At 38.0% G+C, this 12226-nt stretch overlaps 1 protein-coding gene across 1 annotated transcript; it reads right to left on the bottom strand.

The window, feature by feature from the left end:
* Positions 1 to 631: 631 nt before the first annotated feature.
* Positions 632 to 9823, bottom strand: LOC103354719 (dual specificity protein phosphatase 22-B). The gene is made up of 7 exons (XM_008278187.1): positions 9568 to 9823; positions 9414 to 9447; positions 7288 to 7370; positions 4807 to 4856; positions 4415 to 4489; positions 3664 to 3835; positions 632 to 1466 (listed from the first exon to the last, which is right to left on the bottom strand). The coding sequence occupies exons 1-7, from the start codon at positions 9586 to 9588 to the stop codon at positions 1296 to 1298; spliced, it is 606 nt and encodes a 201-aa protein (XP_008276409.1). The 5' UTR covers positions 9589 to 9823; the 3' UTR covers positions 632 to 1295.
* Positions 9824 to 12226: the final 2403 nt, after the last annotated feature.

Genomic DNA, 12226 nt, shown 5'->3' with positions numbered 1-12226 from the left:
AACCTAACAAAAAAAATCTAATAAAAAATGTTTACTATTAAAGTACTATTTTGAAGTGTCTTCATGACCCCTTGGTTAGGAGTCCTACTAACAAGTGATTTTCCCTTTTAAACCTGTCCGACGGGTCGTTTCAGAAACTGTAGAGGAACACAGAGGTAAAATATGTTATATTTCTCAAAAGGCAATGATCTGAGTAATGGAACTTACCCATTAATCATCTTACAACCCCTCAAACTTATCTTGTGACCCTTTGAAGGGAGCCTGAGCCCTAGTTTGAAAACCTGTATATTACAATTTGCTCCACCTCAGCGACAGCAGTAAAATCTCTGTCAGCACTGATGCTTCATCTGCATTGTAATAGTGTTATAATAACATCATAACATACTGATCACAGGTGCAATTATTCTACAGAATGTGCACTTCTACTTATCTACTGTTATTTAAGCAGGATTTTGAATGTAACGTTTTACTTGTCATGGAATGAATTTAAATTGTGGTTTTTGTACGTTAAGGTTCTGAATTCTTCAAACACTGACCAGTTGTAACCAGTTCAGCAAGCTTGTATTTCCTTATTTTGTTAAACAGATTTGTAAAGGCCTGAAATGCCCACAATTAAAAAGAATACAGCAAATTCACATGTGAAAATGACTATTTTAATCATGTAGGCAGAGACTATTAACATGACAACCAGTGTTAGAATTACATTCCAAGAGACTGTGCACACTTTTTAAATAATACAAACAAAATCAAAGCAACACTTGAATTTAGAAATGCAATAAGTAAGAAAAAAACATGTCTTCTCATATTATTTTACTAGGAAAAAGAACATTCCTCAGCCTCCACACAGTCTATAGAAAGTAATATTCATATTTCAAGTACAAGACACAGCATAACATAACTGACAGGGAGTGAACACTACTAAATGTGTGTTCACACTGTGGACTGTATGTACATATTTCCCTGGTGTTGTGCTTGACTGCCCTTGCATGTTGTTTTGACAGTTAGAGGCAAGGACATGACATGACGAAGGGAACTGACAACACTGACACAAAATCCCCCCATCACATGGCTGCTTAGTCTGTTCTTCAAACATGAGCGTCAACCTATCATATCGATACAGAATTTTTTTTATGAGACAGGTGTTCCTGAAGCAGTTTTTCTGTCCAGGGTCAGTAATGAAATGACATTTTTTATATAGCTAAATTGGCCTTTGTGCATTTAATGGTCCAAGCAGATGCCTACAGTCCTTAGCTGCTCACGTTGAGTTAAGATCAGACTGACAAAAGACGTTTTCTTCAGGTTCCACTTGTGGTCAATGCAGAAGTGATGCTGGATGACATGACGCTGTCGCTGCTGCTACTGCTGCTGCTGCTGCTGCCATTGGATTTTCGAGCTAAAAGAGTTCCAATTTCCTCATCATCATTGAATGAGTTCTTCCCATACCGCTCCGTCCACCAGGCTCGATACTGGGGGAGGAGCACATTGAGCATTAAAGTGTATAAGTGTAAAAAAAATAAAAAATACATAATGTCAGGCAGAGAAAGCTTCATCCGAGCTAAAGTTAGAGTTAAATTATAGCCCAGTTGAATGGGCAACATCTGCACTAACTGATGGTAGGAAGAGATGCATTTTAAAGGGTCAGTATAGTTTGAACAAAGTGCTTGTCAGATCACAATCTAAGTCCTCCCATCCCATCCCCTCTCTGACACAAACCTGCAAAGTAACCTTTGTTGCTTTTAATTTGCGAGTGCAGACCCATTAATACAAATGCAATTCAAAAGTAGTGGCATTATGCCCATGTGAAGGGTTGTTGCATCCTGTCCCATCTCCTACTATCTGGATGACATGCAGTACAAACAACACAGAGGACACAAATGAAAGGAAAATCCTAAACCCTGGACCCAACAGTGAAGGAATCTGGTGACTCCCTTATGCTGCAAAGGGCTTTTTGCTGCCATGGTTGGGATCCACTTGTCTCCTTAGAGGGAAGGATCACTGCAAATCAATACAAAGTGCTCTGAGTGATCACCTTTATCCTATGATGAAACATCTCTATTCTGATGGGAGGGGTCTCTTCCAGGATGCACACATCCATAAGGAACAAGGGCTCACTAAATGATTTAATACATGATGAGCATCATATTCTTTGACCTTCACAGTCACCAGATCTCAAACCAACTGAACACCTATGGAAGATTTAGGACAGACATAATCCACAGTGCTGTCTATCATCATCAATTAATATCTTTTATAAGAATGTTCATCCCAGCAGTGGAGTTCCAGGGACTTGGAGAATCAATGTCAAGGAGGACTGAAGCTGTTATGGTGCAGTACCTAACTAAAACACTTTGTGTTGGTTTTTCCTTGAATACGTCACCTGTCTATAGTTTTTTTGAAGCATACTCCAGCATTTAATTACAAAGGTGCCAGAATTCTGTTTAAAGTTACCATTTGAAGGAGAAAGCCTACCTTGACTTGTCAGAAATACAGAACAGGAAAAACAGCTCAAGCCCCAGGAACAATGCCATGAGGCATAGGCCACACTAGAGGCAGGACTCTTTGTATTATCAGAATTTGATCTGTTCAATCCACAAATTAAAGAATCTGTGAACCTGCTGCAAGATGGTGCCCCATTCATCCATATATACAGTGCTTAACACATTTATTAGACCACCACCCAATGTCAGGCTTATGCCACAGCTGCCCTAAATTAACAGCATTGATAATTACCAGAATCATTTATTATGTTTCTCTAATGGTTAATACACCAGTATGCAGAAGCTCTTTAACCGAAATGATATTTTTAATGCTAAAAAATATAATTATTATTGTTTTCCATGAATTTTAAAATTCACTGTTTTACAAAAAAAAAGAAAAGAAAAAAAAGCACATTATTATTTCTAGACTAAGATGTCAAATTATAGTCATTTACTGGCGTTCCTAAAGAGAACATTTTGATTTATTGGTTGAATGTTATGCTCGATTAATTTCTGCCTTCTCAGAGAAGCCCAGTGAGCTGCTCAAATTTGGGTATAAAAAGATGAATTCAGTTTGAAATTCTTCATTCCTGTTCAAAATGGTCTATATATAGATATAGATATAGATATAGATGTAGATATAGATATAGATATAGATATAGATATAGATGTAGATATAGATATAGATATGTACAGTGCACAGGCGATCTAATACATTTATTAAGCACTATATATATATAAAATCAAGGCTGCTCACGGTGCACATGTGCTGTGCTTTGTGCCTGTAGAGAATGTTCACTGGAGTCATTCTCCAGCCAAGTTAGTTGAGAGCGGGCTTCTTCAAGACTTCTGTCTGAGTCATCTGACTTCCTGCTGAATCCCCATGCACGGATGGAATTGATCATACAATTATATGATTCAGGCCTGCAGCTCCTCTAGACTTGATATTGAACTGAAATTGCAGTGAAACAAGCTGTAGGCCTCATAATAGAATAGAACAGAATGGAATGCCTTTAATTAAATGTTTTCTTCCGTATGCACCACCTTTTACCTAATCCAGCACATGAATGCTACCCCTGTAAAAGTGGATGCACATAGAGACAGTTACTGAATGCAAATATGTTAAATGGGTATCATAAAAAAAAAGATCAAAAATGGAGTTTCATATAATAAAATATTAGCTTACTTCAGTTAGTTCTGTGTTTTCAAACTCTTCAAGCTGCCTCAGGAAGCCCAGGTTGGGTCCTGCACACGGCCTGGCTGCCCTCACCGCCGCCAGAGACTCCACCCAGCCGCGGCTCGTCACCGTCATGATGTAGGCCACCACCAGAGTGACGCTGCGGGACACTCCTGCCACGCTGAGAACACACACCTTCACAGCCACTAATCCTCTCATATTCACATTCTCTGCTTTAGTGTATAAAGAAGTGAAACCCCTTTTTTCCTAAAGCTGTGGTTAAATGCCTGGTGCTACATGTTTGATATGAGAAGAGATCAAAGGTGAAGAAGTTTACAATGAAAGCTTTAACCAAAATTCTTGGCAGACAGCTTGTTTTTGGTGACTGATGTGGTTGAAAATGAGAATTAGGCTATTAGAATAAGAAGACCTCCAGTCAGTAATCAGTTTAAGGCAAACTCTTGTCCTTTTTAACAAAAATAAATTGAATGTGAATAGTCACGTTTCTTCCTTTCAACAACCTCATATGCAAATGACACTAGTTTCGTAAAATATACTTAATATTATTTACTCTATATTATGACCCACTGTCACCAATTTCAAAAGTAGAAATGAAAAGAAATATTTTATTTTAATGAAAATGATAGAATAACAAAAATCTTGCCTAGTTTTGTCTCAGTATGTCATTTTAAGATAAGTTTTTAATTCCTATATGGGGAATCAAAGAATAAGAATCAGTTTAGAATAGGATTCCACTCACCAGTGAACCAGGCAGCCCTCTCCTTTCAGTCGGGACTCGTGGATAAACATGATGCTGTCTCTGAAGTACTGAATCCTGGTGAAATGATCACATTAAACATTCTTTATCAAAATCTAAAACATTATTGAACAAACACCATTCTTTTTACATCTGAAAACATTTTACATTGTATGATTTTATTTGGTTTGTATTAGTCAGTCTGTAAAGATGATGGCAGATTAATGTCCTGAATTGGAACACTTAGTATTACTTTAAATGTAAAAAAAAATAAAATAAATCTAAATAATGACTTTTATATGAAACAAAAAAGTCAGCGTTCATAAGTTACCAAAAATGTAATTTTAAACAATATATATGTACAAAATTTGAACCTGGACCTTATGAGTACTCACAGGTTTTGCTTAGAATGGTCAGCAGCAGAAATACAAAGGTACGTCATGTCCTGTAGGGGAGGGAGGCAGCAGTTTAGATTTGTAAAACACTACATTGAGTTATTTTTTAAATTTTACAACAACTAACAACATGAGGAACACAACATTTTAGCGAGGGTCATTTGTTTGAACACACTTCCTGTTTTCTGTTTTGTGTGGGACAGCCCCTGAAACCTCGCCCCTCTGACCCTGCCGGTGTGGTAGGTCGTGACATAACGGTGTTTGCCTGTGTGTATGTGTGTGTGTGTTTGTGTGTTGAGTACTGTACTGTGCACCTGGCAGCTGATGGTACATACAGTGGACAGAAACCACCCTGTCCTGGTATGACTGCACCACTGCAAAAACCCCTGAGCCCTCTGGGACAGTCTAAGGTCCGGAAGAGCTCCAGACGGGTCAGATGATACGCACGCAGACCCCAGAAAAACACATTTATAGACGCTAATAAACATGCTCACATTGAAGGACTATATAACATTTAACCCAGTGAAATCCTAATTTTTGACTAAGACAGAGTCAGGTTATGCAGACAGATACTGCAAAGTCCTCTTGTATCTTCATACCATCAGTCTTAAACCTTATCATGAACCCTGACACCCATAAATCACAAAAACATTCCAAAACAGCGTGCATGCAAATTGTGGATACATGCAGATGTTTTCTTTAATTGCAAAAAGGTGTTTTGAGCTTCACACTTTGTTGTATAAAAGGGGCCAAGCGGTTTTATTTTGCAGTATGTTAATTACTGTTACAGCAAAAGGCACATCCGACCTTAGAGACTTAGTGGTTGCAAATTCTACCTTCCTCTCTCAGGAACCATCACGCTGTCTTCCAAGAAATCAATCAGTCAGCAGTTTGACTGTTAGGTATGCAAATAAACCATCGCATCTGGCCATTTGGTCGCAAACAGACCTGAGTCATCGTTTAGCCACAGAACTCAAAAAGCTGTGTCATACAAATAAATGCAAGAACAATTATCGAGAATCAAGATTTGTGCTTGGGATTAGTGACGCAGTTCAGAAAGTGAGTGTCGGCCCCGACATAATGTCAAATCCAAAACCTGTTAAAAGTTTTGGTGGTTGACCGGTTTGGGTAGTGATACTGTAATAGAAGTTGCTGTTTCTCCTCACTGTTCAATGAAACATACTAGCATGGATGGAGAAAGTGTACAGAGATCTCAAAGCGCTTTTCATGCTCGCTTTCAACAAGAAAAGATGAAAGTTGTGAAAGCGGACGCTGAAGATGTCAGACGGAGCCACGATTTTCAAAAACGTGTCCAGTGATGATGGAGCAAGAATAATTTTAGGATGAGATGAGAAATGAGATGTCAGGTAGATTACTTCATAAATAGTTACAGCTTTACCAAACATCTGCAAAACTGAATAAACTTCTGCTGTTTTTACTAAATCCATGGTAATTGTATTGACAGGACAAAAACAACAAAATTCCACATTCTTTCTACAGAAGCAGATAATAACAACATATATTGGCAATGACATATTCGATTTGAGAGCAAAGTGCACTCTTGTATCTCTTACTGAATAGAATTTCTACATCCAACCTATCAGGTTCTCACAGAAGTGTCTTCACACTCACTCATCTACACTCAGTAAAAAAACACCTTTCTCGCTTTCTCACCCAAAAATCTCTACATCTAAAAGCAGCACTGAAAAAACTTTTTTTTTTTTTTTAAATGCAGTTCCACTTTCAAGACCTTATGGACTTATATAACATACACTGTGTTGGCTAGCATCTGCATCACAGCTGCATCAACTGAAAACAGATTTTCATATTCACTGGAACCTCACACAATATTGCAGCCTTACAGTCAATCAGAAAGGTGCTTATTTGATGAAACCTGGTTAATTCCAGGTCTTATGATTGACAGAAAATTGAAAATAAGAACATCTGACTTTCACACCATTTGAAGTGGTCTATTTCAGCAGCCTTTGATAAAGATGAGACTTTATGTAAAGAATAGTGAATATTCTCTTGTTATTCATCCTTTGAAAATATAAATTGAACTTATAATGAATGCATTGTTGAAGGGGTGATACCTCAGAAGGTATGGATCATAGAGCTGATTTACTGATTGATCCATTGGCTGATCAACAGGAAATGTGTTTTTCTTAACTTACAATATTCAGTGTGTCATTTCAGGAGATGTTAAGTATTAACATATTCTAGTTGTAGCTTGTCAGAGGTTTGGGTGTTCTTCTTTTCTGTCACTTCATATTTTTTGACAGACAAATTGACATTTCTATAGATACTGGAGAAGAGAGGTGGTAGCCCTGGACTGATGCCAAAATTTCACACTTTCAGAATGAGTACAATCAGCAGTAACACTAAAGGGGGTTCAGAGGAGTTTGTGTACTTTATGGCAGGATTAATGTTGGGGTCAGGGGGGTCGTGCAGGCAAGTAGAAGACAAATAATGATGCCTCACCTCCAGGATGGGTGCAGCAGTGTCGTGGATTGACAGGATGTGTGTGATGTTGTGCGTTGCCAGCAGCTCTTTATCTCGTGCATCTGCGGATCACAAAGCAAATCAGGAAATCAAAGATATACCTTGCATCCAATCACAAATCACACCATGTAAGCTCCAACCTATATAAAGCATTTTCTACCCAACAACAACCCCCCCTCCTTAAATGTCTCCCAAGCAAATGTGGCTTTATGGCTTTAAAGTGTTGCTCTTGTTTTGAACTGAAAGAAAAACCGGAAAACCAGTGTTTCTAAAACAGTCCAACAGCTTGGCCCAAAAGCAAGAAACAGTAATTGTTTTAATCAAATTTTGTTCTTCAAAAGGAAGCCAAATGTTTTCTACCTTGGACAGATGTGCCTTCAGCATTTTTTCTCATGCTTTGCAAGTTTGCATGATGCTGATAATGTCCCCTATACAAGACCAAGATGAGCCTGCACTGAACCCTCCTGCCTGCCAAATCAGTTCAAGTAATCATATTTCACATCATTAGAATTCGTATATACTGTAAGAGAGAAATAACAGATGAAGCCATAAAAAGGAAAACAATAATCAGTGGTGTAGATGCTTGCAGAGGAAATAGAATCTTGAGTCACCTTATGCCAGTGACTTCAAGGTCACAATATGCCACAAGTGTCCAAAGGTGTCATGAAGTAAATATTTTTATGGGGTGTCAGGCTGCTGATATCACAGTAAAGCTGGTAGCACAGAGCAACCTTTCTGCACTGGCACTGTTCTCACATTCACAATACAGACACTGACATAATTAGTCAAAAAAAGATTTAAGACTTGAACCTGCCTTTTTAGTGTCATTAAAAATGTCTGGTTTCTGTGAAAACAGCTTGACTAAGTCTGGTGAGACAGAGGCCAAAGCTATAAGAATAACCTTACATTTTGCTTTTTCCCTTAGCTGTCAACAACAGCAATATTTGCTTTTGTTATTAAAAAAAAAACAAAAAAACATTTTGGATATCAATGTGATATGTACACAAGAAGTATGCCTAAGTGAGCAATCTTTAATTTGAATTTAATAATGCCAGACTACAGCTTAGTTACTATAAAAATGTAGAATATAAAAAAAAAAATTTTTTTAAAAAGCCTCTTCCCCCACGACCCAGAAAAGATGCCTCCCCCACTCCTGGGAATAGAAGTCCCCGGGGGATCTTACTTCATGAGTCATTTTCATCAATACAAACTTGTTACTTTCACAGAGGGTTAACTTTATTTTCAAGTTATGAAACTGCTCCCACTTTAACTGCCTTGTAAATATTAGATAATAATAGCAAATCATTCTTGTCCCAGGGGGATGTTTTAACGTGGTTTACCCTACATTTACTTCCTACAAACTCTCAAAACAAATAAATTAAAATGTGTAAGAAAGTTTTTTTTTTTTTTTTAATCACTCAGGAATGTTGCATTTTCACCTTCCTGCGTAGTCATTTGCATTTATGTATTATGTAGAATGAGATGGAATCAAAAGGAAAGCCTAAAAAGGCAAACGCTACATTCTTTTTATCTACTACACAGTATAAAACTTTAAATCTTTCTTTACTCCAGTTCTTTTGATGTGCACAAAAAAAAGTCGAGATCTTTTTTATCATGCCGAGTTGCAAGGAGAAAAGAACATCGAAGACCCAGTTAACATTAAAGATTGCAAAAAAAAAAAAAAAAAGAGCAGTGTAATGGTTGCAATTGCTTAATGGAAACATGTGGAATGCAGCTCAGACCAGGGACACCCCCACACCGTGGGACATCCCCTCCCACACTGACACTCATATATTCTCAGCAGCCCTGAAAAATAATGTTCCCCCAACTGCTGACAGAGAGGTTTACACCCCACACACACGTGCACGCATGCCCACACACACACACACACACTGTAAAAAGCACTGCAGCATATATTTTTATATGAAAGTACTATATTACAGTCCTTGAGCTTCATGCAGTGACCTCTCCACTCTATAGAAACTGAGCTCAGCGTAGCATCTCACCACATGCCCCTCCATATGAGGAACTGAAACACGCTCTGCTACATTATCCTGAAAATAAATCAATTCTTTATTCACATGACTTGAGGCAAGACATCTTACCTTTGATATTTCCGAGAAAAAGACCCGGCAGGACCTAAAGAGAATTAGATATGGAGTTAAACAGAAAATGCAGAAGCTCTCAACATAAACCAAATAAGCACAATGGGTTTGAATGATATGTAGAAATTAAAATCCATGCTACATGATACTGTACCTTGTTTATTCCATTACCCATGTCTATGAGAGCTCTCAGGAAAATAACATCAAGTTTAAAACAAATTTAAGCTCAGAATCTAAAAAAAAATGGCTTCAGGAAGCATTTTCAGATTTTCTCAAACTGTATCCTCTGGAGCTGTAGCAGCATCTTGCCTCTCAAATCACAAGCGACTATTGCGTCTCCTTGTTTTCAAACCATCCCTGACGGCTCCTTTGTTTGACCCAGGATATGATAAAGACTTTGACACGTCCACAGCTCATGCTCTGAGCGCTACTTCATTAAGAATATGTTGTACAGAATGACGTAATGTGACCTTAGCTGTGCAACACCCTGCTTGGATGTTTATATTTAGACCAGTGTGGGTCATGAGACCATGGATAGGCACATACCAAGCAGACAAAGATGGTTGAAGGCCAAAGGGCATTGGAAAACACGTTCTGGATATCACTATCTGCTAAACTGTTCTACCGTACAAGGAAAACGTCTGAATGAGGCTCAAAATACAGTACCTGCAGTAAATCTCAATTTAAGTTGTCTTAAAACTATGAATTTCCACATTTAGCCTAAATTATAAGTGGATGTGGTGGCTTTTCAGTGGTTATCCACTGATTTCAGTCTCTAAAATCTGCTACATCTTCAGGCCAGTGTAACTTGGGTCAGTGCATGTGGTAAATGTCACAAACTTGGGCTTAAAACGCCAAGTTATTCAGTTTACTAGGATAAAAATCAGGTAAATTCAGCAAATCCTGTCTTAGCTTTTCTCAAACTTTTCCTTATATTATTAGTATGAATCAAGTATCGTTTTTGTTGTGGAACTGTTTACCTTTAATTACGCATTGATTCTCAGTGGACTTGCACTTGAACCTACTTCAGTCACTGCATTTCCAGTAAATCTGGCTTTATCTTCATCATGTTGCTTTGAGGCGATCGAAGTATTTTTAGCCCGGCTTTGTCTTGTGTTCCTGTGTGTGGTTCAGTGTGTGGCACAGCTCAGACGCTCTGACAGGCAGAGCAGAGTGGAGGCGTTTACAAAAAGCTGCCTGCCTCAGAGAATCAGGCCTGAACAGCTCATCAGGAGCAGCAAGTCAAACCCATTGATAAACAGAAACATCACACATATGAAACGAGAGCCTTTTTGAAAAGATGATACATTGAGAAACACCTTGATCAGAGCGTAGTGTAGGTCTGTGTCTGTGTGTGTGGGAGGAGGTGGGTTGAGCTGTGGTGCATGATTACATTTTTTTTGTGTGTTTGTTTAAAGAAGTACCTCAGTAGTCACTTATGATAGAAGTTGGTTTATTACCCGAAGTAGATCATTTTTGGGCCCAGCGACAAAACAGTACCACATTTTAATGTCCTATAGACAGTTGATAATTGGGTTTTTCTAACAAATGCCAGAAAATATTGGAACAGAATTTTCTAGCAGCCAAAATGAAGCTTTTTTCTGAAACCAAACAGTTCAGAAGAGTATTGCATTTACAGTAATGAAACACTGAAAAATTCTCTCACTAGCAAGAACCACAACAGTCTCAGTGCTTTAGGCCACATGTCGGTATCCACATGTAGCACGTCTCTGTGGTTGGCGATGTCAGTGTGAGTCGGCCCACTGCTTTGTTCCAAATTGCAATATCTCAAAAATTATTCGATGAATTATTGTCAAATCTTGTACAGACATTTATGACAGGGGTGGAGCAAAGAAAAGGCCGCTGCTGTAAGCTGTCACTATTTTTTCAGGTGGAACTTTTTTGTCGACGCATTTCTCTCTGTTTCCATACGGATGCATTTTAGCAGCACGAGCAGCCCCCATTCAGTCACATACAACTTACTAGTCCTGACCAGCATAAAATGTTTTGCTAAATGATGATGTGTGGCATTGTAAACATTTTGTATTATTGTCTACTGTACTTTTATTGTACTTTGAAAAATGTCTAGATTGTATAAAAATGCATCTGTTTTTGTATGTACATTTTTTTAAAAATGTGTTAACATGTCTTTACAAGCTGCAGTGTGTATGATTTAGGTTGAGCTGAGGATTTAGCTGAAGTTCATCCAGATTCTTAAAGACTGTAGGGATGAAACCTACTTCGAAGAATTCTGGAAATAAATTGCTGAACAATGTAAGACTGACCCAGACACTGCAAAAGACAGAAACAAAAATATGGATGGACACAGTGAGCTGTTTTAACTAAATGGGTGTTCTGAGCAGAACAGAGACAATTTGGACATAAGTGACTTAATCATGTAAAAAAAAAAAAAAAAAAAAAAAAATCTTAGAAACTGTTCAGCAATTAAAAAGCAGTATTTTGACAACCATGCCAGATTTTTATCAATTGGGATATATATATATATATAATGTATATCATTATAGTGTATATGAGTTGTCATCTATAGGCATATATGGCAGTCTTGCCTTCATAAGCAAATGATACGACTGAGTCCTCTAAAAACAGATTTTTTTGCCCTCAATCAATCACTGTTCCAGCCCACCATGAGTTATTGTCAGCTCAGTCACTCTTATCCATACTGTGTGGCTCCATCACAGATTTATGATCACCAGAGGTTGAACCCTACTTACTTTTTTGATTCCTAGACCTTTTTTTCTCCAATGCCACCGTGAGATTAACATTTATGGAAATATCTTGACAGTGACTGGTTG

This window comes from Stegastes partitus, unplaced genomic scaffold (genome assembly GCF_000690725.1).
Source record: "Stegastes partitus isolate 25-593 unplaced genomic scaffold, Stegastes_partitus-1.0.2 Scaffold118, whole genome shotgun sequence".
NCBI classification, from domain to species: Eukaryota; Metazoa; Chordata; class Actinopteri; family Pomacentridae; genus Stegastes; species Stegastes partitus.
The sequence above is the reverse complement of the archived record's forward strand: the minus strand, read 5'-3'. Positions and strand labels throughout refer to the sequence as shown.

Coding starts and splice junctions, on each gene's coding strand:
- LOC103354719 (XM_008278187.1), bottom strand. CDS start 9,588: ATGGGTAATGGAATAAACAAG. Junction 7,371..9,413: donor TTTTCTCGGAAATATCAAAG/GTAAGATGTCTT, acceptor TGTGATCCGCAG/ATGCACGAGATAAAGAGCTG. Junction 4,490..4,806: donor GACCATTCTAAGCAAAACCT/GTGAGTACTCAT, acceptor TCATTTCACCAG/GATTCAGTACTTCAGAGACA.